This window comes from Eschrichtius robustus, chromosome 15 (genome assembly GCF_028021215.1).
Source record: "Eschrichtius robustus isolate mEscRob2 chromosome 15, mEscRob2.pri, whole genome shotgun sequence".
NCBI lineage: Eukaryota > Metazoa > Chordata > Mammalia > Artiodactyla > Eschrichtiidae > Eschrichtius > Eschrichtius robustus.
The window spans coordinates 83,894,976-83,921,563 of record NC_090838.1 but is presented as its reverse complement, the minus strand read 5'-3'; the positions used below and the strand labels follow the sequence as shown (position 1 = coordinate 83,921,563).

Genomic DNA, 26,588 nt, shown 5'->3' with positions numbered 1-26,588 from the left:
ATAATGCTGTCTATTACAAGGAAAATCTTATGCATACTGAGTCATAAAACTATGTAAAATCGTTATTATTGACTTATATTATGAAGTTGGAACATAAATTCTCACACCTGTTGGGCTACATCATAAGTAAGATCTTTTTTTCCAACTTCCTTAGAGCTTTAAATTTAGCTTGTTCATATGCAGCGTGGTTATAGGTGAAAAAATGTAAACCACACTGCATTTTTTATCTTTGATTATTGAATGAAGTAATATTTGCATGAAAAGAACGATTTGACAAGCATTCCTCTTATTTTAAGAAAATGTGAATTGGAGTTTACAGTACAGGGAAACCTTGTAAAACTCTTGCATCTCTCAGTGAGCACTGGCAAAGAACACAGGATCATTAAATTCATCATCTTGTGTTTCTTTCATGGTTCTATACCTGCGAACCATTGTAGCATTTGCAAGCATATACTGAACCATTTTAACAACTGTATCCATACTGAGTGCAAATGTTTTCAATATGTATCATGCAATGAAGCAAATGTTCCCAATACGTATGGTACAACAAAATAAAGCAACAAAGCAAATGTCAGTCTATTAAAATCCCAGTAAATCCAGATTTTAACCCAACCTAGCTGAAGTAATGTCTGTCATGATAGAAGCTGACTTTTCACATGTAGATGAAATTCTTCTTGGACAAATGTAAAAGATGAGAAAATATCTTCACCACGAGTTTATATTTTAGGCTGCAATTTGACAGTATTTTTTTCATATATTTGGAAATCTTTTGAGGCAAAACATACAAAGTATTAATTGGGCAGCATCTCTTATGTCACCCAACTCATCTAAAGCTAAGGAAAAATATTTCAAAATTTTCCAACTTTGAATCAATCTTTAATATTGTTAGAAATGCTTTGTACTCTATGGGCAATTATTGATGGCTTAACTAAAGATTGTTCACTTTTTATAAAATATCTTTTTAGTCTTTTCCTCAAAATAATTTCTATTACCACATTTCCATCTAAAAGGATGTTCCTTTTGCGTGTGTGTGTAAGAATCCAAGCCACTTTATAGCTGACCAAAGTTACAAGCTCAGATCCTAAGAAAAGTATGTTTAAAGATTTTTTGTTGAGTTTTTTTTTTAAATTTTATAGCTACTTTATTTATTTATTTATTTATTTATTTATTTATTTTTGGCTGTGTTGGGTCTTCAGTTCGTGCGAGGGCTTTCTCTAGTTGCGGCAAGCGGGGGCCACTCTTCATCGCGGTGCGGGGACCGCTCTTCATCGCGGTGCGCGGGCCTTTCACTATCGCGGCCCCTCCCGTTGCGGGGCACAGGCTCAGTAGTTGTGGCTCACGGGCCCAGCTGCTCCGTGGCATGTGGGATCTTCCCAGACCAGGGCTCGAACCCGTGTCCCCTGCATTAGCAGGCAGATTCTCAACCACTGCGCCACCAGGGAAGCCCTGTTGAGTTTTTAATTCTGATTTCAGCCACTAATTCCATTGCTCCTCTTTAGGCTACTGAGAGGAAAACACTTATCAAATTCATTATGTATTTGCTGAAAATGTCTCCTTATACAACAAACTTCATTTTTCCTGCCACAGCAAATTGTAATTGCCATTTGTTAGGAAATTTGTGACACGTCTTCTTCTAGTGCTTATTTTTTTCTTTATTGTCTGGTCATAGTTCTAGCTTCTGCATCCCCACTCAATTCCGTGTCAGTAGAATGCCTTTGTTTTAAAGTTAAATGTTTGTCCATACTCATTTTTTTAACTAGAAGACTAATTATACGTTATTTACCAATCATGATTTACCTAGCTATTACTGTAACTTGGCTGGGTGCATAATAAACACATTATAATGTTTCATCAGTGCCTGGAAAAAAATTCACATGAGCTGAATCCATCTGTTGTCCCCCAGTAGAACAGTGATGCATTTATGTCTAATACCAGAAGCAGCACACACGCCTGACATGCACGCCACCCTCTAACAACAACATCTGAGGTCACGTGGTGGTTAAAGTGAAACGTCATCTACCGAAACAGTAATGTTGTGCTTGGTGGAAACATATTTTACAATGCTTCAGCTTTTAAATTAAAACTAAACAAAATGGAAAGTTCAGTTCCCGAGTTGCATTGGCCACTTTTCAAGTGCTCGGAAGCACTTGGAAGCTCCACGTGGCTAGTGGCCGCCGTATTGGACGATGCAGGTAGAGCTGAATGGTCAGTGAGTTAGAAATGTATTGATTTTTTGTTCCTTTGAGTTCTTTAAGTTAAATTCCATTGCCTCTAACTTAAAGATAGCTTTATTTAAAATCTCAGTTTAAAGTTTCTTTTCATTATTTCTGCCATTGGCTCATAGGCTGGGCTTTGCTGATGAATCATTACCCAGGCTTTAACAGTGCTGTTCTAGATAGAAGAGGGAGTGCAGCTCAGGGGAGGCCTGTGAATGTCTTTGGGCAGGTTTCTCCCTCCTCTGATTCCTGGGGAGCAAGGGTAAGGGTAGGTTTTTTTCTTTCTTTTTTTTTTTTTTTGGCTGCACCTCGCGGTTTGAGGGGTCTTAGTTCCCCAACCAGGGACTGAACCTGGGCCCTCGGCAGTGGGAGCACGGAGTCCTAACCACTGGGCCACCAGGGAATTCCCAAGGATAGGTTTAGAGTTAGGACATGGGAGTGATTCAGGGCTTGCATCCTGCTTGTTTCTTACTACCTTTGTGATCTTGGGAAATTCACTTCTCTGTGACCTAGTGCCTCATCTGTGAAATGTGATGCTAGAGCCTCCCCCCAGGGGTCCGATTGGAGAGGAGATACAGTGTGAAGCCTTTGTGTTTATTAAGTGCCTGCCCAGGGCCTTTCTTTATTTTCCATTATATTATGGGGTTTTTTTTTGAGGGGGGGCAGGAGGTGTGTTTAGTTATGACCACTGGAGTCCCAGGTTCCATTAGAAAGATTCTTCCTTTATTCTGTCACTGAAGCCAGGCTGAACTAAAAGCAAGAAATGAAGAACGAAAATGTCTTTAGATAATTCAGATTCCTGAGTATTAGCCTTTTCTCTCCAGAGTTGGGCCAAGGTGGTATTTTTGCTAGTAATCCAAATAGTTTCCTCAGTTCTCCACTTTGTTTTTTTAGGGTGGGTCTAGCTCAGCTACAGCACGTTTGGTGAAAAGATGTTGGTTCAGGATTACTTCAAGTTAAGTTTCCTTAGAGATGCATTTTAAAAGGAGCTAAAGTTCTGGACGTTAAGCCCCTTTTGAATTCACTGGAGCATGCCTATAAGGTCGCCTGTAACAGCTGTGAGCTGCCCTGTGGTGCCTTGGAGGTCTGCCCCGTGAGTGGGATAAGAAGGAGACCTAGCCCTGGTCGTGCCCTGCTTCCTTCCAGAGCTCTGGGGCAAAGCACTGGCTGTTCTGAATAGAGGGACAGAGGGTACTCAGAAGAGAGACTGACCCTCTGTCATCTGCCAGGCTCATCAAGACCAGCCCAGAACTGGCTGAGTCCTGCATATGGTTCCCCGAGTCCTATGTGATTTATCCAACCAACCTCAAGACCCCAGTTGCTCCAGCTCAGAATGGAATCCACCCGCCAATCCATAGCTCAAGGACAGATGAGAGAGAATTTTTCCTGGCTTCTTATAATAGAAAGAAAGAAGATGGAGAAGGCAACGTTTGGATTGCAAAGTCATCAGCCGGAGCCAAAGGTGAGTCGGCACTGCTGCCCCTTCTCCCTTCTGCGTAGGTTCCCATTGTGTTTTGTTAGATTCAAACGATGTCTTTAGACGAGTGGCTATTCTAATCTGAGTCCTCCAGGGTAGGGACCTCGTTTCATTACATAGTTTAAAATATCTGTGTGCTGGTGACTTAGAAACGTGTCTCTCCAGATCAACTAAAATAGAATAAAATAAAATAAAAAAGTGAAATAAAGTAAAATAAAATTAAAAAATAGAAGTGTCTCGAAAATAGAATAAACTCGAGCTGAGGTCTTTCCCTTTAAGCTCCACATCCAACAGCAGGCATTTTCAACTTCACGTGTCTGATATAGAACTCTTTTTTTTTTTTTTTTAAATTAATTAATTAATTAATTATTTCTGGCTGTGTTGGGTCTTCGTTTCTGTGCGAGGGCTTTCTCCAGTTGTGGCAAGCGAGGGCCACCCTTCATCGCGGTGCACGGGCCTCTCACTATCGCGGCCTCTCTTGTTGCGGAGCACAGGCTCCAGACGTGCAGGCTCAGTAGTTGTGGCTCACGGGCCTAGTTGCTCTGCAGCATGTGGGATCTTCCCAGACCAGGGCTCGAACCCGTGTCCCCTGCATCAGCAGGCAGATTCTCAACCGCTGCGCCACCAGGGAAGCCCTAGAACTCTTTATTTCCTTCCCAGCTTCACCCACTCCAGCCTGCTCCTTTTTCCACCTTCCCGTGGAGTATATGATTCCACTTTTCACCCAGCCTCTGAATCCCCAAACCTAGGAGTCGTCTTTGGCTGCTCTTTGCTTTACAATCTATACCTAATGCATCAGTAGGTCTTGCTAACTGTACCTTCAAAATAAAGTCTGCAGTGGACTTTTTCTTGCCGTTTCCACTGCTCTCACTTAAATCAAAGCTCCTTTTCTCTCTGTTCTGTGTAAGTGCAGCACCTGCTCACAGCAGCTCTCCTGCTCTTGGACAGAGTGATGTTTTAAAAACAGAAGCGTGATCATGTTACTCCCCGCTCAAGACTTACCAGCTGGCTTCCCAAGGCAACTAGAATAAACTTGAGTCCTGGTGGAAGTCTCCGTCACTTGATATTTGCCTGTATCTCTGATCTCATCTCTTATTCTTGGCCTTGCTCACTGTACTGTAGCCATAACACCTGCCTAGCATCCCTGAAATACTCTAAATTCATCTCTGTACCTGGAATGAGCTTTCATGGACTATTTTTCACTTCTGAGCTCAGATGTTGCCTTGTCAGAGAGGCTTTTCTTTTTTCTTTTTTTCTTTTTTTTTTTTTAGAGAGGCTTTTCTGATCTAAAATAACCTCTGTGCCCATTGCTTTCTATCCTTTCCCCTGCTTTATTTTCCATCCTTGCACTAACCTCTTCCCAGCACTCTATTACATATTAGTTTATCTGTTCACCTCCCCCATAATCCTGCACACTCCATATAAACACAGACTTTCTGTCTTGTTCATCTCTGTACCCTCCCCATAGGCACTTAATAAATGTGTGTTGAGTGAATGCGGGGAAGGCATAAGGTACGTCATACTAACTCAGGCTTAAAATGTAGGCGGCTGTCAATGTAATGATCACATGGACACAGTCCCTCTCTATAACTACCATCATATGCTCTCTTAAAAACCACTCCATTTTGAACTTACTTCTTCTTTTATTACCTTGGAAGACCATCTGGCCATTGGTACTCATTTCTGTCCCTGGTCCAGTGGACCTCACGTTCTTTTCCACCAACCGTGAGACAGGAGGGCATCACCTGGAATCTCCTGAAAGTGGGAGAGTTGGACTCTTGCCACAAGCCAGGTACCTCACCTACTTCTCCTTCCCCTCCAGGGACTTCTTCTCCAGGAGAGTCCCCTAGCTTTGTTCTAATAGTAAGTGGGGGAATTGAAAGAGGAAATAGTCATCCACAGTATTCCAGATTCCTCCTTTGGATCGGGGCTGGAATCAGGATGGCCATTATGAGGCTATCACGTGTCCTTGTGTCATGGACTTGACTGGCGCGAGAAGCATGAGTGAGGCAGGGCCCTGGGTAGAAGGATCTGTGAAGTTGTGGCGGTGATCCCACCTAGGTGGTCCCTGGACCCTCACCAACACAAGATACGGAGTAATGCTCAGCAGCAGAGGAAGGTAAAGAGAGAATAAAATGCCAAACAAAGAAGACATTTTGCTTTAGGAGTTGAGGAGATAAGTGGTGTGGATTTGTTTTGTTTGGGAATTACAAAATGAAACCAATAGGCTGCATGAATGACTTTTATTCTTGTTAAACAAATACTTAGTGCCTACTACATGCTGGGTGTAGTTGGCTTAACTTCACACTATATCCAGATCAAGCCACTGTTCACCACCTCCTCCACCCCCCGTCTGGGATCTGAGTCACCTTCACCTGTCACCTGGAGCATTGCTCCCTGTTCTCCTGTTCTGGGCCATTCTCCAGCGTCTGCACAAAATACAGCAGACAGAGATCCTGTTAGAGCACAATCAGACCATGTCACATCTGTACTCAGCACTGTCTCTGGGGCCAGGACAGCATCTGGCATGCCGCAGAGGTTCAATATATGTATTGAGTGAATGAATGAATGGATGGATGAATGAATAAGAGAAGTAATGAACGTTTGGAGGGAGATAAAGAGATAAATGAGACGGACATAGTTCTCTTGCCCTCAGGGACCCATAGTCTAGTCAGAAAGAAGGCTAATGATGCATTTATTTCCAGATTAGCTAAATGTTGAGATGGGAACAAAGAACCAAAAAAACCATTGTGACTGCGACCTTGAAGCTCCTAGAAGAACCCCAACTTCATAACTTAGTGAGGATATAAACAAATATCCTCCAGGTTTAGTTAGTGAGGATAGAAACAAATGGTATAAGAAACACAGTTAATGGGCTTCCCTGGTGGTGCAGTGGTTGAGAATCTGCCTGCTAATGCAGGGGACACGGGTTCGAGCCGTGGTCTGGGAAGATCCCACATGCCACGGAGCAAATGGGCCTGTGAGCCACAACTACTGAGCCTGCGCATCTGGAGCTTGTGCTCCGCAACAAGAGAGCCCGTGATAGTGAGAGGCCCGCACACGGCGATGAAGAGTGGCCCCCGCTTGCCGCAACTAGAGAAAGCCCTCACACAGAAACGAAGACCCAACACAGCCAAAAATAAATAAATAAATAAATAAATAATAAAAATAAAGGAATTCCTTTAAAAAAAAAAGGAGTCTTAAAAAAAAAAAAAGATAAAAAAAAAAAAAGAAACACAGTTAACAAACACATGGAAACATGCTACACTGGTATACAAAACTTAGAAAATAAATGTGGATTTTATGTATCATTTTACATCTACAAAATAAGAAAACAAAACCCTTCAGTGGTTGTGTTGCTGAGTTTGTTGTGAACTGCTACCTCCCAGTGGTGATACACAGCCCTTTGAAGCAGCAATAGGATCACACAGAGCAAGAGTCAGAAAGAGTTCCTTTGCTTTCGGCTCACTCATCTCATTCCTGAAAATTTACTCCAGGGAGATAGTTAAAAAGTAACAAGGGTGATCTACAGCAAAGACATTTACCATTGTGTTACCTGTAATAGCAAAATTGTATTTAGGAACAACCCCATTGTCCAGCAGTCAGTAAACGTGTCATTTTTTACATCCACACAATGGGATATTTCTTTGGCCACTAACATTGCGAAGTTAATGCAGATACAGTGAAAATATTGACTGAAGTGAAAAAAGAATATGAGGTGAGTTTGCTGTGATTGAACCTGTCTTTGCCATATTACATAAAGGAAGGTAATATGAAAAAATGAAAAGAATTATGTTAGGAAATAAGATGATGGGTAGTTTCAGGGCATTAGTAGGAAAATGGTGTTTTAGGATGATTATTCTAAAAAGAGTATGCAAGGTGCTGTGGAGGAGGAGAGACTAAAGTCTGTACTGAAGAACTGTCAAGTGCGAATAAAGAGGAACCAGGAAATCTGAGTGCGGTTCTTAAGGGAAATGAAACAGAATGAATTATGTTCATCCAAAAAGAGAGGAAGGGATGTTTCCCAAGTTGATTTGCTGTTTCTTGTTTAAGAGGCTAACCAGGTGGTGGAGGGAGTGATAGAAATGGGGTAGTTGAAAAAGGGGTTGGCTTTTAGGAAAGATGAATCATTAAATTAATTTGCTGTACAGCAGAAATTAACACAACATTGTAAATCAACTATACTTCAATTAAAAATATATTGGAAAAAAAATAATTTTTACTGAAAGCACGAGACCCAAGTAGAGATGGGCTGTAAATCTAAAGTGTAGGTGGGTGACTTCCCTGGTGGTCCAGTGGCTAAGACTCCGCGCTCCCAATGCAGGGGGCTCCGGTTTGATCCCTGTTCAGGGAACTAGATCCTGCATGCCGCAACTAAGAGTCCACATTACGCAACTAAAGATCCTGCATGCTGCAACTAAAAGATCCTGCATGCCTCAATGAAGATCCCGCATGCTGCAACTAAGACCTGACGCAGCCAAATAAATAAATAAATATTAAAAAAAAAAAAAGTGTAGGTGGGAGGTCCTAGAACTAAAAAGTGAGTCCAACAAGGTCACAGGATATGAGATCAACACACAAAAATCAATTGCATTTCTACCTCTGTCACCTATTTATGCCTTGCTCTCCACAGTCTGGCCACATCCCATCTTGTATGCTCCAACCTTATTTTCTTTACGCAATTTCCTTACGGGCTATTTCTTATTGAAAATTAATATCTCTAATGCTAGTAGATGGAAAAATAATGGGAAGAAAGTAAGGAGACAGGTACTTTTTTTAAATAAATTTATTTATTTTATTTATTATTTTTGGCTGCGTCGGGTCTTTGTTGCTGCGTGTGGGCTTTCTCTAGTTGTGGCGAGCGGGGGCTAGTCTTTGTTGGGGTATGCTGGCTTCTCATTGTAGTGCCTTCTCCCGTTGCAGAGCACAGGCTCTAGGCGTGCAGGCTCAGCAATTGTGGCTCACGGGCTCTAGGGCGCAGGCTCAGTAGTTGTGGTGCATGGGTTTAGTTGCTCCGCGGCATGTGGGATCTTCCCAGACCAGGGCTCAAACCCATGTCCCCTGCATTGGCAGGCGGATTCTTTTTTTTTTTTTTTTTAAGGTTTTATTTATTTATTTATTTATTTATGGCTGTATTGGGTCTTCGTTTCTGTGTGAGGGCTTTCTCTAGTTGCGGCAAGTGGGGGCCACTCCTCATCGCGGTGCGCGGGCCTCTCATCATCGCGGCCTCTCCCGTTGCGGAGCACAGGCTCCAGACGCGCAGGCTCAGTAATTGTGGCTCACGGGCCTAGTTGCTCCGCGGCATGTGGGATCTTCCCAGACCAGGGCTCGAACCCGTGTCCCCTGCATTGGCAGGCAGACTCTCAACCACTGCGCCACCAGGGAAGCCCTGGCAGGGGGATTCTTAACCACTGCGCCACCAGGGAAGCCCTATAACTTTTTTTTTAATTGTAGTATAATTGCTTTACAGTGTTGTGTTAGTTTCTGCTGTACAATGAAGTGAATCAGCTATATGTATACATATATCCCCTCCTTCTTGGACCTCCCTCCTCCCCCCCGACCCCATTCTACCCATCTAGGTCATCACAGAGCACCGGGCTGATCTCCCTGTGCTATACAGCAGGTTCCCACTATCTATTTTACGCATGGTAGTGTGTATACATCAACCCTAATCTCCCAGTTCATTCCACCGTCCCCTTCCCCTCTGGGTCCACATGTCCGTTCTCTACGTGTGCGTTTCTATTTCTGCCCTGCAAATAGGTTCATCTGTACCATTTTTCTAGATTCCACATATATGCGTTAATATACGATATTTGTTTTTCTCTTTCTGACTTCACTCTGTATGACAGACTCTAGGTCCATCCACATCTCTACAAATGACCCAATTTCATTTCCTTTTAAAAAGTATTATCATTAAAGAAAACCTAACATTAAAGGGAAATGGAAAAGTTACCGGTAGTCTTACCCAGTTCCTAACATAATTATTTTTATTTTTTCATATTAGTTTCTTTTATGGATGGGCAAAGACAGATTCAATCACGGTGAACTCATCTCATATCTTTTTCATCTCATACTAACAATGAACATGTGGAAACCAAAGTTAAAAATACAATACCAGTTACAGTCACCCCAAAGAAAATGAGAAGCTTAGGTATAAACTTGCCAAAACACGTACAGGGCCTATCTGCTCAAAATTACAAAACAACTATGAAAGAAGTCAAAGAGGACCTAAATAAACAGGTAGACATATCATGTTCATGGATTGCAAGATTCAACATAGTAAAGATGTCACTTCACCCCACATTGCTCTATAGGTTTGAGGTGATTGGTGTCAAGACTTCAGCAAGGTTCTTGTGTAAACATAAAAGCTTCTACTAAAATTCATATGGAAAGGCACAGGCCCTAGATTAGCTTACACAATATTGAAGAAGAAAAGTGGGAGGAAACACTGTTCCTGATCCCAAACTGTATTGTAGAGCTACAATAATCAGTACACTGTGGTATTGGTGGAGGGGATAGAAATATGAATCAGTGGGACAGAGATGTACCCACACATTAATGACCATCTTATTTCTGACAGAGGTGCAAAAGCAATTCAATAGAGGAAGGATAGACTTTTGAACAAATGGTGCTGGAGCAGGTGGATAGCCATAGACCAAAAAGATGAACCTCAACATAAACCACACCCCGTATACAAAACCGAACTCAAAATGGATTGTGGGCTTAAATGTAAAATATGAAGTTATAATTTTTCAGAAAAAAATAAGAGATAAAGCTAGGCAAAGAATTCTTAAACTTGATACCGAAAGTACAATCCATATAGTAAAAATTGATCAGTTGAACCTCATCAAAATGAAAAACTTTTGTTCTGTAAAGGACCCAGACACGAGGATGAAAAGACAAGCTACAGACTGGGAGAAAATATTTCCAAGCCTTATATCTGACAAAGGACTCATATATAGAATATACAAACAATATTCAAAACTCAACAGTTAAAAAAGGGCGGGGGAATCCAATTAGAAAATGGGCAAAAGACATGAAAACACATTCCATTGAAAAGGTTCTACAGATGAAAAATAAGCCAGTGAAGAGATTTTCAATATCATTAACCATTAGGGAAATGCAGATTAAAACCACAATGAGCTATCACTCCCATTAAAATGGCTAAAATAGGAAACGGTAGCAACAGCAAATGCTGGCAAGGGTCAGGAGAAACTAGATCACCCTTCCAGTGCTAGTGGGGATTTAAATTGGTAGAGCCACTCTGGAAAACAGTTTGGCAAGTTCTTATAAAACTAAACCTGAAATTATATGACCCAGCAACTCCACACGTGTGGGCATTTGTCCAGAGAAATGAAAACTTACATTCCCAAAAAACTTGTACATGATTGTTCACAGCAGCTTTATTTGTAATAGCCCAAACTAGGAACAACTCAACTGTCTTTCAACAGGTGAATGATTAAACAAACTGGGATGAATTGATCCCATAGAATACTACCCAGTAATAAAAGAGAATGAACCATTAATAAATACAACACCTTGGATGAATTTCCAGGGGAGTATCAGTGAAGAAAACAACTTCCAAGGATCACATATTATATAATTCTATTTATGTAACATTTTTGAAATGACAAAATTATGGAAAACGGATTAGCGGCTACCAGGGGTCAGGGAGTGGGGTGGGGGGAGGTACTTGTGGCTTTGAAAGGGCAATATGAGGATTCTGTGCAATAATGGAACTGTTCAGAATTGGAGAAGATATTTGCAAATCATATATTATAAGGTACCTGTATCCAGAATGTATAAAGACCTCTTATAACTCAGTAATAAAGACAAATAACCCATTAAGAAATGAGCAAAGAATCTAAATAGACATTTCTCAAAACAAACAAATGACATAAATAGCCAATAAGCATGTGAAAACATGCTCAACATTACAAGTCATTAGAGAAATGCAAATCAAAACCATAATAACATACCACCTCCCTCACAGCCACTAGGATGGCTATAGTTAAGACAGAATACAACATGTGTTGGCAAGGATGTGAAGAAATGGAGCTCTTGCCCTTTGCTTATGGGAATGTAAAATGGTACAGCCATTACCAAACTATTTTGGAAAACAGTTTGGTAGTTCCTTAAAAAGTTAAACAGTCACCATATGACCAACAATTCCACTCCTAGGTATATTTCCAAAAGAGTTGAAAACATACGTCCACACGAAAACTGCAATGCACATCTTCATAGCAGCATTATTCATGAGCCAAAGATATATGTATATGTATAACTGAATAACTTTGCTGTACACCTGATACTAACACAACATTGTAGGTCAACTATACTCTAATATAAAATTAAAAAAAAAAGAGCCAAACAACAGTGGAAACAACCCAAATGTCCATCAATTGATTGAACAAAACGTGGTATATCCATACAATGGAATATTTAGTCATAGGAAGGTGGAATGGCATATTGACACATGCTATAACATGGGTGAACCTTAAAAATGCTATGTTAATGAAAGAAGCCAGACCAGAAAGGGCCCCATATTGTGTGTTTCCATTTATATGAAGCATCTAGAATAGGCAAACTCATAGAGACAGGAAGTAGGTTAGTAGTCCTCAGGAGCTAGTGTGAGGAAGGAATGGGGAGTAACTGCTTGGTTGGTATGGGGTTTGGGGGGAGGTGAAGAAAATGTCCTAAAATTAGATTGTAGTGATGGTTGCAAACCTCTTGAATATACCAAACACCATTGAATTTTACACTTTAAAAGGGTGAATTTTGTAGGATATAAAAAATATCTCAAAGCTGTTTAAAAAGATATTGCATCATTTATCTAATATTGATGGACACTTCATATTAGAGTATAGTTGATTTACAATGTTGTGTTAGTTTCAGGTGTACAGCAAAGTGAATCAGTTATACATATATCCACTCTTTTTTAAAATTTTTATTGGAGTATAGTTGGTTTAAAATGCTGTGTTAAGGACTTCCCTGGTGGTCCAGTGGTTAAGACTACGAGCTCCCAAGGCAGGGGGCCCGGGTTCGATCCCTGGTCAGGGAACTAAGCCCATGTGCCGCAACGAAGACCCAGCGCAGCCAAAATAAATTGTTAAAAAAAAAAAAAAGTAAAAAAAAATAAATAAAATGTGTTAGTTTCTGCTGTACAGCAAAATGAATCAGTTATGCATATACATATATCCACTCTTTTTTAGATTCTTTTCCCATATAGGCCATTACAGAGTATTGAGTAGAGTTCCCTGTGCTATACAGTGGGTCCTTATTAGTTATCTATTTTATATATAGCAGTGTGTATATGTCAATCCCAATCTCCCAATTTATCCCTCCCCCCGCCCTTTCACCCCTGGTAACCATAAGATTGTTTTATACATCTGTGACTCTATTTCTGTTTTGTAAATAAGTTCATTTGTACCATTTTTTTAGATTCCACATACAAGTGATATCATGGGATATTTCTCTTTCTCTGTCTGACTTACTTCACTCAGTATGACAATCTCTAGGTTGATGGACACTTCGAATGTATCCAGTTTTTTCTAATACAACGCTGCAGGAATGTTCTTGTACATTTGTCTTTATGCCCTAACCTCCTGATGTTTCTACTAGATATAGTGTTTCCAGTCAGTTTATTGGTCATCATAAGCAGCCTTTACTGTGGTAGCCAGTGACCAAAAGTAGAGCGGCCTTTATTTATGGTGCTTAGACCCTTCGAATATCCATAAGAATGAAATTTCATGGAGCCTGCCATGACAGTGTTTACAATCGTACATGGAGAGAGGGTTGGATAACCCTGGTGCTTTTGTGGGGAGAGGGGAGAGTGAGAGAGATGGAAGGAGGGAAAGAATGGAGAACGAAAAGCGAGTTGGCCAGTAACAGCCTCCTGTCGGTTTTTACCCGCTGTCAGAATTTCCTTTCTGGCTTTGCAGAGAGCTTTTCCTCTTGGGATGAACTGGACTGATTACGGTTTGCTTTTGCCCTGTTAGGTGAAGGCATCCTCATCTCCTCGGATGCTGCGGAGCTGCTGGATTTCATAGACAACCAGGGCCAGGTGCACGTGATCCAGAAATACCTTGAGCGCCCGCTGCTTCTGGAGCCAGGTCATCGCAAGTTTGACATCCGGTAATGCTTCCGTGTCTGGAGTTTTTGTTTTACATATCTGGAAAAAATGCAGTGGTGTGTGATGAGGAGGGTGACGTGGACTCTAGGGAAGTATTGTACTTCGTTTAATGTTCCCCGAGTTGAGTGCGGCTGAACAGAACCGAGCTTCTGTTTTTCTTTCACTCTTTCTCTTGTCTTTCTAGAAAATGTTATTGAGATGATGAATTTTCTTTTCTTTTCTTTTTTTTTAAAATATTCTCTTTAATGAAGATGACTTGTGGATCCAAAGAAATGATATCAGTGTGTGGGGCTTGCTTTATGAAAGAAGCAGAGAGATATACATAGAACACATAATACAGTCACAGCAGATCATGGAATCCTGCCAAAGAGCCTGTCCTCACTTGATTATCAGTGTCCCACTTTTTCAGGTTTTCATGAACACACCTCAGGGGCTTGGACTTTACCTTTCCGAGCAGAGGACCTGCAAGGAGAAGGAGGTTGCATGGTGCTTTCAAAAGCTGAAGGCCCTGCCCCAGCTTGCCCTGAGCCTTACTGTCATCTCCCCATCCAGGACTCTTTGTCACTTAGGTGCCTTCACATTGACTTGCTGCTTCTCGAACACCAGTGCTGTCAGATCAGCTTCAGCAGAAAGTCTTCTTAAGATTACTAAAAGAGCAAACATGGCAACTGGAGGTTTCATAGATTAACCGTAAAAACCAAGCCACTCAGATCTCTTCGAAATGCTGTATCTTTTGAATGGATCAAAGTCTCCTTGTCAGTTATGGTGACATGTTTTCTTTGCCTCGTTATGGTGATAAGCCACTATCTTGGCTCGCTGTCATGGCTTGCCTTGTATATTTTTTTTTTATTAATTTTTTTGGGAGTATGGTTGCTTTACAGTGTTGTTACGGCTTGCCTCGTATAATTTTAGAACATACCTCCTTCCTCTGTTTCCTCCCAGAAAAATCAAGGTGTGGGGATGATATATATAATATGCAGAAACTTTGGGTAACTTGAATATTTTATTGACTTGCAGAAGCTGGGTCTTGGTGGATCATCAGTATAATATCTACCTCTATAGAGAGGGTGTACTTCGGACTGCTTCAGAACCGTATCATGTGGATAATTTCCAAGATAAAACTTGCCATTTGACTAATCACTGCATTCAAAAGGAGTACTCAAAGAACTATGGGAAGTATGAAGAAGGGAACGAAATGTTCTTTGAGGAGTTCAATCGGTACCTAACAAGTGCTTTGAACATCACCCTGGAAAGTAGTATCTTACTACAAATCAAACATATAATAAGGTAACTTACTCATATCTCTTTTGGTTAAATGTGTCTTAAAGGAGCTTTGGGAGTTTGTGCCTTTCAAGGAATTATTCCATTTACATTGTCTAAGAACAAAAATTATTTGTTATATCCCTTTATTATCCTTTTAATATCTATAGGATCTGTAATGCTGTCACTTTTTTTAATCCTTCTGTTGGTAATTACCTCATGTTGGTAATTTATATCTTCTGTCTTTCACTTGGACAGACTGGTTAGAGGCTTATCAATTTTATTCATCTCTTCTAAAAGTCAGCTTTTGGCTTTATAGATTTTCTTTGTTGTTTCTGTTTTCAGTTTCTTTGATTTATGTTCTTAATTATTTTCATCCTTCTGCTTTTGGGAGGTTTGATTTGCTTTTCTTTTTCTAGTTTCCTTAAAGTGCAAGGTTAGATCATTGATTGGAGACATTTAGTTTTTTAAAAAATATAAGCATTTAAGGCCATCAGTTTTCTTATAAGTACTCATTAGCTGCATCCCACAGATTTTGCTATGTCACGTTTTTGTTTTCATTTTATTTTTACTTTTATTTAAAAAAATTTTTATTTTTGGCTGTGTTGGGTCTTTGTTGCTGCACATGGGCTTTCTCTAGTTGCGGCCAGCGGGGGCTACTCTTCTTTGCGGTGCGCGGGCTTCTCATTGTGGTGGCTCCTCTTGTTGTGGAGCATGGGCTCTAGGCGCGCGGGCTCAGTAGTTGTGGCTCTTGGGCTCCAGAGCACAGGCTCAGTAGTTGGGGTGCACGGGCTTAGTTGCTCTGCGGCATGTGGGATCTTCCCAGACCAGGGCTCGAACCCGTGTCCCCTGCATTGGCAGGTGGATTCTTAACCACCGCGCCACCAGGGAAGCCTGTTTTCATTTTATTAAAATATTTTCTAGTTTCCCTTGTGACTTCATCTTTGACTGGTGTTATTTAGAAATTTTTGCTTAATCGCCAAATATTTGGGGATTTTCCAGGAATTTTAATTTCATTATGGTCAAAGAAAATACTTTGTATGGTTTTACATCCTTAAAATTTGTTAAAGTTTGTTTCATGGCCCAGAATATGGTCCATCTTAATGAATGTTCCACATGCACTAAAAATAATGTTTATTCTGCTATAGCTGGGCAGCGTGTTCCATAAATGCACTTTAGGCAAAGGTGGTTGGTAGTGTTGTTCAAGTCTTTCACATCCTCGATCATTTTCTGTTCTACTTGTTCTGTACATTATTGAAAGGTAAAATATTGAAGTCTCCAAGTATAATTATGGATTTATCTATGTCTCCTTTTAGTTTTGTTTTTTTTTTTAATAAATTTATTTATTTATTTTTTGGCTGCGTTGGGTCTGCGTTGCTGCACGTGGCCTTTCTCTAGTTGTGGCGAGCGGGGGCTACTCTTCATTGCGGTGTGCGGGCTTCTCATTGCAGTGGCTTCTCTTGTTGTGGAGCACAGGCTCTAGGTGCACAGGCTTCAGTAGTTGTGGCACGCAGGCTCTGTAGTTGTGGCGCACGGGCTTAGTTGCTCCGCAGCATGTGGGATCTTCCTGGACCAGGGCTCGAACCCGTGTCCCCTTCATTGGCAGGTGGATTTTTAACCACTGCGCCACCAGGGAAGTCCCTCCTTTTAGTTTTATTAGGTTTTTGCTTTGCACATTTTGAAGATCTGTTGTCAGGTGCATATACATTTAGAACTGTTATCTCTTTGAGGGGAATTGACCTCTTTATCATTATGTAGTTTCTGTCTTTATCTCTGGTAATATTTCTTATTTTGAAGTATATTTTCTCTGATATTAATATAGCCACTCCAGCTTTCTTTTGATTAATGGTATGTCTCTTTCCATCCCTTAACCCTTCTTCTCTATTCTATTCTATATTTAAAATGGGCTTTTGGTAGACATCGTATCATTGGATTTTGTTTTCTTTTGCTTTTAATCCAATATATCATCTCTGGTTTTTTTTTTTTTGAATTTTTGTATTTTATTTTATTTATTTTTTTATACAGCAGGTTCTTATTAGTCATCAGTTTTATACACATCAGTGTATACATGTCAATCCCAATTGCCCAATTCATCATCATCTCTGTTTTTTAATTGTTATGTTTATACCATTTACATTTAAAGTAGTTACTGACTTGATGGGATTTACGTCTACCATTTTATTATTCGTTGTCTGTTTGTCCCTTCTTTTTTGTTTGTTTGTTTTTCATTTCCCTGTTTCCTGCTTTCTTTTGAATTATTTGAACTTTTTTAGAGTTCCATTTTAATTTTTCCATTGAGTAGTTGGCTATATCTCTTTGTATTTTTGTTTGTTTGTTTGTTTTAGTGGTTACTCCAGGGTTTATTATATACATACTTAATATATGATAGATTGTCAGGTTGGATTAAAAAAAAAAAAAAAAGACCAAACTGTATGCTCTCTACAAGAAACCCACTTTAAATATAAAGGGAGAAAAATATTCTTTTACATTTACCCAGATATTTGCAATTTCCTTTGCTCTTCCTTCAGTCCTAAAGTTCCAAGTTTCATTTCCCTTCAGACTTCAGCATTTCTTTTAGAGCACTTCTGCTGGTGATAAGTCCTCTTAATTTTCCATCATCTGAGAATGTCTTTATTTTACCTTATTCCTGAAGGATTTTTTTCACTGGAGTTATACAAATGTAATGTCAAGCAAAAAATTACAAATTGGTCCTGTTCATATAAATTGAAAAACAAGCAAAACTAAGTAATACATTATTTGGAGGAATGTACATATGTGGTAAAAATCTAGAGAGAAACAAAGTAATGATAAACACAAAATTCAAAATAGTGGTTAACTCTGGAGGGGAAGCAGGAGGGACCCAAGGAGGGGGTTTAAAGGTATTGAATTGTAAGTATATGGGTAGTCATTAGTGCTACATATATTTTAAAATCACAAGTCATTATTTTTATTATTTGTATAGTTAATATCCTGTTAGATTTCCGCATACATTTTAACCCTTTATGTTGCTTCTCTTTTTTTCTTGTATTTCCTTGCTTTTGTCTAGAATCATTTTCCTTATTCTTACAAAACTAATTTTTAGTGCTTTTAAAGTAAGGTCTGCTGGTGATGAATTATCTCAGTTTTTACTTATTTGATAATATATTTATCATTTTTAAAAGACATTTGCTCTGAAAACAAAGATCAGCAATTAACTTACTTAGCACTTTGAAGGTGTCATACCATTATCTTGTGGCTTCCATCGTTTGTTAGGTCAGCTGAAATCTTAGTATTGCTCTTAATGTATGTTTTCTTTGTTTTTAAGATTCTTTCTTGTTTTAAGATTCTTTCTTGATTTTATAAATTCTACTATAAGATGGGTATAGTTTTTCTGGTACTTATTCCTGCACAGTTTTCATGGTGCTTCTTGAATCTGTGGCTTGATATCTTTGATCAGTTTTGGAATATTCATGCCATTATCTTTTCAGTTATGGCTTTTGTCCTGGTCCTTCTTTCCTTACAAGTCTCTAATTACATGGATATTAATCCTTTTCACTGTCTCACGTTTCTCCTATGGATTTTGTATGTTATTTTTATCTCTTATTTCAGCTATTAAAATCTGTTTTTAATAGCTATTAAAAAGTTAAAAGCTGTCAAACACATCTGAGTTCTTGATTTTAGTTATTGTGCATTTTCATTCTAGAATTTCCATTTGACTCTTCTTTTTTTAGATTACAGTTCTCTGTGAAATTCTCCTACTTATGGTTTATACTTTCTTGAACATATTAATGGCAATTCTTTAACGTCCTTGTCTGATAACTCCAAATCCTGGATTACCTATAGCAGAGGTCAGCAAACTATACCCTGCGGGCCAAATGTGGCCCACAGCCTGTTTTTGTTTAGCTCATGAACTAAAAATGGTTTTTACATTTTTTAACAGTTGTGAAAAAATATAAGAATTTGCAACAGAGACTGTATATAGCCTGCAAAACCTAAAATAATTCTATCTGGCCATTTGTAGAAAAATTCTGCCAACCCCTGACTTACAAGTCTGTTTCTGTTGTCTGTTTTTCCCTCTTGGTCCTGTTTCTTAATATGCCTGGAAATAATTTTGTAATGTTATTATTCATTTATTACAGCATATTAAATCTAGTAAATATTTTTTAATTAAATTAAATTTTATTTAATTTTTTTAATTGAAGTATAGTTGATTTACAATGTTGTGTTAGTTTCAGGTATATAGCAATAGTAAAGATTTTTTTTTGAGGTATCACATGCAAACAGTAAAGTTCACAAATCTTAAATGCATAGCATAATGAATTTTTAATTATGCATACATTCACCTAATCATAATGTAAATCAGTATATAAAACATTTACAGCATCCCAAAAGACACCCTTGAGCTCCCTCAAATATATACTCCCTGACAAAGACAGCCACTCTTCTGACTTTTAATGCCATAGATTCCTTTTGCTTGTTCTTAAACTTTATGTAAATGGAACTATACTATATTTCTTGTTTTGTGTTCAGCTTTTTTCAATATCGTTTCTATGTCGTATTCCATTGTGTGAATGTTCCGTGGTTTATCCCTTCTGGAGTTGATGGACCTCTGGGTTTTCCTCTTATATTTTAGACCTGTAATCTATCTGAATTGTTATATGTCAAGTGTCATGTTTTTCCACAAGTATATCCTGTTGACCCCAGGTCACTAGTACATATGACTGTCCTTTCCCCACTGCGTTTTGGTGTGCCTTTGTTATAAATCAGGTGGCCGTTTATGTGAGAGTCTCTTCCTGGGATCTCTATTCTGTTCCGTGGTCTGTTTATCTGCCCTGTCGTTACCACCCTGTCATGATGACTGAGCCTTTTTCCTTAATGTATTCTTACACAGAGTCTAGCAGAATAATTACGGGGCTCAGAGTTCCATTTCTTAGGGATTATATGTGGTTAGAATTCTGACACCAGATAAGTCAAGTATACTGAAGAAAGAATTCATATTTTAGGCAAAGGATTTATTTGATATTTGCTATAGCCCCTCCTCCTCATTGTTCTGTGCACTTCAGAGAGTGTTGCTACTTTGGTGCTATTAACGCACCTCACGGCTCTCATGTTCTTTTTTTCCCCAGCTGGCTTCCCCCAAACTTCCCACTCCAGCTGAAAAAAAAAGATGTACTATATAAAGTCTCAGATGATGAAAAAAAATTCTTTAAAGTGAATTATTAACTTGAACTCCCAGCAGATAAAAAAATATTTCGTTTTGATTTGGTTCTGGCTTTCAGTTTTTCCTATAAGTGTTGGAGTGTAATGTTTCTTTCAATTTTTATCCTTCAGTATTGTTGTTTTTTTTTTTTTATCATGAGCACCTATTAAATTAAAATTTTTTTCTTAGTTATATTTTAAAGGGCATTTTAATAAAAACAAAAGGGTATTCTCTCGTAGAATAGAGATGAAATATAGAAAAAAAATGTGATATGTGGCTTACAGGTTAGAGATGAATGGGAGAAGAAATTTTTATTCCAATTGGTTCTTAAGTGACTAACTGTCCAAAGTGATTTTTAAAGGTTTAAGCACTTCTATAGAAAATTTTTCCTCTTCGAGAAAAAAGGAAGGAAACTGATGCTTGGGGTGGAGGGAGGTTGAGGGGAGCAAGACCCTGGTGCCAAGTTCACAGAAGCCTCAGTTCTTCTTTTAAAGTCATAAGCCAAAAGCTACTTATAGGGCTTCCCTGGTGGCGCAGTGGTTGAGAATCTGCCTGCCAATGCAGGGGACACGGGTTCGAGCCCTGGTCTGGGAAGATCCCACATGCCGCAGAGCAACTGGGCCTGTGAGCCACAGCTACTGAGCCTGCGCGTCTGGAGCCTGTGCTCCGCAACAAGAGAGGCCGCGATAGTGAGAGGGCCACCGCGATGAAGAATGGCCCCCGCTCGCCACAACTAGAGAAAGCCCTCGGACAGAAACGAAGACCCAACACAGCCAAAAATTAATTAATTAATTAATTAATTATTTTTTAAAAAGCTACTTATAAGGACACATCTTTTTTTTTTTCTTTTCGGCCACATGGCACATGGGATCTTAGTTCCCCGACCAGGGATCAAACCCGCGCCCTCTGCATTGGAAGTGCGGAGTCTTAACCACTGGCCCGCCAGCGAACTCCCCTTCTATTTCTTCTTCCTCTTCTTCTTTTTTTTTTTTTTTAAGGACACATCTTTTTCCTTCTAAATATACAGCTGTGTAGAAGGACAGCTATCTCTGGTAATCTTAGAGTCATCATAACATATATTGCATTTACTAAGGTAAATATTTTGCCCCAACATCTAGTTGAGTGAAAAATCAGTGAAGAGCTTCATAAAACAGAAATGGCTTAGGTTTTTTCTGGGATGGTTGTACTAGATAACAGTTCTTTATTATTCATAAACAATAGATTCATGATTATCATAATTAATGATAAATTCATAAAATATGCTTACATTTATTAGATGCTTCCTAGCTACCAGAAGTCATGCCAAGTTCCTTATGTAATTATGTCATTGAACCATCTCAGCACTGGGAGTAAGTATTATTTTTACCCCAACCTTACAGACAATGAAGTCAACACTTGGCTTAAAGAGGTTAAAAAATTTGTCCAAGCTTCTGGCTTCAGCAGCCTGACCTCAGGCATCATGTACTTTTTCATTATGTCTCTGAGATTCACTTTCAACTTTTCTGTGTCACTAAAATCCTCCAGTTTTTGCAAACAGTCGTTGATCCTAATAATCATCCTATTCTGTATTTCTGTATCTTGTTTCATTATATAAAGCTTTAAAAGCAACTATTTGGCACTTGAACTGGAGCTAGTGAAAGAAATGAATAAAGTCAGCATTCTTTTTGCAAATTCTGCTCATCACTAAATGGTGGTCCATTTTTTTAATATAGCAAAAATACGTAGAAATGTTTTGCTTATTGTAAACAAATGGGGCAGCAGTCCACCTGTTGGAGGAGTCCACGTTTGTAGGGACCACGGTGACTCAGCACTTGCTGGGAAAGCAGCCACTACTTGTAAGAACAAGAGTGATGGCAGAGTTTTCTAACAAATAAGTCACATCATCGTGAATAATCTATTGGTAATACATTTAAAAAAGAGAATTAAGCCAAAGCCTAAGTTTCATCAGCACATTCGACATAAAATCATCCAAGCACCTCTCCCAGTGGTCCTTCTCCCTGGACCACCCCATCCTCAGTGAGCTCCCCCTCTGCCCTGCAGGAGCTGCCTCATGAGCGTGGAGCCCGCCATCAGCACCCGACACCTCCCTTACCAGAGCTTCCAGCTCTTCGGCTTCGACTTCATGGTGGATGAGGAGCTGAAGGTCTGGCTCATTGAGGTCAACGGCGCCCCTGCTTGTGCTCAGTAAGCCTGAACACCACTGGGTTTTTGTCTGTTTGTTTTTTATCTAAAATGAGATTTACTGCATTTCATGCAGTTTGAAGTCCATGCAGCAGAGGAGACTAGCACAATTTTTAATGCATTTAAAAATAAAATAAAATTTAAAATGGGGGGGGGGTGGGAGGCAAATACACAAAGTCCTAGTCTCCTTGAGTCCCTGGAAGAGAAGGGTTTGGGTTAAAACACGTGGGAAGTTAGTTCTGCAGGGGGAGTAGTCTGTCTTGGCAAGGTGGTGAGCTCCTGATACCTGGGACAGGTAACCACTGACCCTTTGAGTGCCGTCAAGGAGGCTGTACCAGCGACGGGAGGGCTTTGGGAGGACCCCGGCCAGCAGGGGGCTTTGCTGAGTCATTTCTGATCCCTTTTCCTCCCTGTATGTGTTGAGCACTTAGCACCTGTGGGTGGTGGATGCCGTGAGAGTTCTAAACAAAGCTAGTAATACCAGCAGAGACCCTCTCCTGTGACAAGGTGATGAGTCAGCCGCGTCCTGTGAGTCAGGGAGAAAGTGATGACCAAGGAGTTCAGAGGCTCCCTGGGCAGCAAGTGGTCTGAGAAGGTACCATGGACATGGTGGAGCTGAGGCTGGGGTGTAAGAGGAGAGTGTCATGTGTCCTAAGGGGGAGGGAGCCCAGAATCCAGTGGGACCTTGCTCTGGGCCAGGCTCTAGGGGAGACGCACTGATGAACAGACCCTGCCCTCGGGGAACTTCTGTTCCTCCTGGGAGGAGCCTGGCTGCAGTGTGGCATGAGTGTCGGGGGGTAAGGAAAGATGAGGGTGAAAAGGTGAGTTGGGGCCCCACTGTGGGAGGCCTTATGTGTAAGGGAGTCATTTGGACTTCGTCCTCAAAGGCTGTTGGTTCTTCTGAGGATCCACATTCATTAGTGTCAAGACCCTTTCACGGTTCCCCACGTCCACGTCTTGGAGAAATTGAGGTGATCTTCTGATGGCGTAGGAAAAAGGCCTGCACCTCCAAGGGGCGGTGTTAACACGTAAGCAGTTCTGTCATTTGCCTCCGCTTCGTGGCTGCGACCTGGCAGGTGGGATTCCGTCTCATTCATCCGTGCCTGCAGCTAACGGATACTTGTCAGATACCCCTAACCCGCCAGGCCCCAGACTGGGCTCTGGGTCACCGTCGTGAGCAGAGAGACCCAGGCCCCGCCCTTAGTGGAGGGAGACTGGCCGAGACAAAGGACGAGACAAATATAGATTACAAACTGGGACACATCCTTTCATAGGGTAAAAGATGTTAGAAGGTAATATAATTGAGCAAAAAGTCCCCTTGGGAGGTGATGTTTGGAACCGAGATCTGAAGGAGAAAGGAAAGTTAAGGAGACTGGGGTGGAGGAGAGCAGAAAGTTTCACATCCTCCCTTCCCAAGTCCACAGGGGTGTCCGTCTTCTCCTGTCCGTCCTCTCAGAGGTTTGTCCCTTCCTTGTGCTCTGGACCCGATCCCCTCCCTCCAGGCAAGAGGACGGGATGAGGATGCCTTCCTCATCTGCTTTCTCCCTCTTTGCTGCATCGTTCCCACCAGCATGTGGTACTCAGCAGATCTCCCCAGTGATTAAGAAAAGCCCTCCTCTGATGCCCCGTCCTGCTCCCGTGACCACCCCCTCCCTGTTCCCTTCACAGCCACACTTCTGGAGAAGCCACATGTGCACACGCTGTCTCCTTGTCCTCTGTCCGCATCCACGCTCTGATCCACTCCAGGCTGGCTTCCATCCCAGCCGCTGCACAGAAACTGTTCTTTCCAGGTCCCCAGCCAAGTCCATATCGCACTCCAGGATTTTAAAACCAGCAAATGACGTTGCAGCCCGGAGTTCCCGGCCAGTATCTGCACCTGTCTTCCCGGCGTCCTGCAAGGATGTGTGTGGATGTCCAGTAGGCAACCCCCCGCCCCAGCCCCGAGTCGCCCATCTCACTGAATGTCCAGCCCCCCTCTTTCCAGGTGCTGAGCCCGAGACCCTGCCCCCGCCTTTCCATTACCCTCAGGTTCTGTCCCGGTCAGTTCTGCTTCCAGCCTCGCCAGCCCTCTGCGCCCCCCGCCGCCGCCCTTGCTCTCCCAAACACCGTCCTCCACCTTCGCTTTTGCAGAGAGCCTGCTGACTGGGTCCCCGCTCGTGCTCTTGCCCCAGTGGAGTCCGTTCTCCCCTGAGCAGCCAGATAAACGGAAACCAGGCCCTGCTGTTCTCTAGCCTTCCCCCTGCGCCTGGGACCGAAACCTGCCTCCCCTCCGCCTGCACGGCTACTGCCCCCCGCCTGCCTCTCCAGCCTCACCCAGAGCGTCGTTTCCCTGATGACGCTTACCTGCTGTGGGGCCTTTGGCTTGCTCTTACCCTCCCCCCCGACCCAGTCTTAACAGGGCTGCTCCTACTCTGTCAAAACGGCATCTCCAGGAAGCCTTCCCTGAATAATCCCATCTTTTTAAAAAAATTTATTTTATTGAAGTATAGTTGATTTACAATGTTATGTTAATTTCTGCTGTGCAGCAAAGTGATTCAGTTATACATATATAGACATTCTTTTTCATATGGTTTCATTCTTTTCCATTATGGTTTATCCCAGGATATTGAATATAGTTCCCTGTGCTCTACAGTAGGACCTTGTTGTTTATGCATTCTATATATAATAGTTTGCATCTGCTAACCCCAAACTCCCAATCCATCCCTCCCTCCCCCCCTCCCCTTGGCAACCACAAGTCTTGAACAATCCTATCTTTGATTTTCTCCAGCCAGAGCCTTTGTAGTTTACTTCATTATACTAATTGCCGTCAAATCAACCCACTTGTGTTTTCTTTACAGAATGTATGCACCGTGAGGGCAGTAGCCTTGTTTTTCTTGTTCTCCTTGGAGTCCCAGCACCTAGCACCGTGCCTGGCACATCCTAGTCTGCAAATAGTAGTTGGATGGACATAGTGTGTGTTCCTGGTTAACACTCTTACTCACCTGACTCAGTACTTGCTTAGGTTTTATTTACATAGAGACATCTTTCTATCGTCCTAATACTCCCTAATGACATTGGTGCTTCAATGCATAGAATTTATTTATCAGTAGGCCCAAACTTACACATCAGCCAGGATGGGGTTTCAGGGAGCAGGGAGGTTCTGTTTGCTTACTGTGAAGAGCTTTGGGAATGTTTAAATGGCAGCTTTAAGTGTATGAAGACAAGAATGCCATCATGTCTTGATGGTGAATCAAGGACCAGAATCTAAAATGCAGTCAGGCATTCAAGTATACAAGGTAAGAAAGTAATAAAATAATCCCACTGTCTTGTGGGCGAAAGTGATTCTGTTTCAGTTTATTCCTGAAGTTTATGAGATGTTCACTAAGCATTTTTTCTCCAGGGTAGCTCTTTGATTCCAAGCATAAATTATCCTAGGTCAAGATACAGGTAATCTGGTGCAGGTCCTCATAACTGAACACTTTCCGTAGAGGTTGGACCCTTTATTTACCATTGCTCTTAAGGGCTTTGGCTCAAGGGTGGACCTCCAGTCTCTGGATTGGAAAAGGTGAATCTGCCTCTTTTGTTCCACGTAAGGATTGAAGGCTAGGGAGGGCAGAGAAACAGCAACTTCTTAGTTCATTTGGAGTGTCAAGTAATGGCTTTGACCTCTTTCCTCAACAGTAGCACCCACCCACCTGGTGGAAACTCACCTGCTCTCTGAGGTGCTTTGCAGGACCAGGTCATGCTGGAGCCCAACAGAGACCTCTGGTGATAAACCCCTGGGCATCAGGGTTCACTGTCCTCTCTGGGCTCCATCTCACCAGCTCCCACACAGCCACTCACTGCCTGTTGGATTCCCTTGGTTCAGGGTCCTGACGCGAGCAGTGGGGTCCAGGGAAAGAGCGGGGATTTTAGGAACATGTAAAAATGAGTGTCCTCAAGGAGTCGACTGGAGGAGGGAGACAGACACTGCCCAGTTAATTATTATATGAATCATACTGTGTTACAGTTGCTGTAATAGAAAAGAAACAGATTCCATCTTTTTTTTTTTTTTTTGGCCGAGCCTCATGGATTGTGGGATCTTAGTTCCCCGACCAGGGATTGAACCCAGGCCCTCGGCAGTGAAAGCGTGGAGTCCCAACCACCGGACCACTGGGAAAGGCC

The 26,588-nt window shown here is 41.3% G+C and overlaps 1 protein-coding gene across 3 annotated transcripts in view; it reads left to right on the top strand.

Moving 5' to 3' along the window:
- TTL (tubulin tyrosine ligase) overlaps positions 1-26,588 on the top strand; it is a 38,903-nt gene that overhangs the window by 6,621 nt on the left and 5,694 nt on the right. For 2 of the 3 annotated variants that reach the window (XR_011076521.1, XM_068564235.1), the window contains exons 3-6: positions 3,446-3,678; positions 13,692-13,827; positions 14,843-15,112; positions 22,305-22,448. Coding sequence is in view for 2 of the 3 variants with exons in the window: in XM_068564235.1 (XP_068420336.1) it covers positions 3,446-3,678; positions 13,692-13,827; positions 14,843-15,112; positions 22,305-22,448 (783 nt within the window). In the remaining variant the exon portion in view is untranslated. Of the gene's footprint in view, positions 1-3,445; positions 3,679-13,691; positions 13,828-14,842; positions 15,113-21,540; positions 21,614-22,304; positions 22,449-26,588 lie in introns of those variants that run through there. The other variant, XM_068564236.1, reaches the window with a different exon arrangement.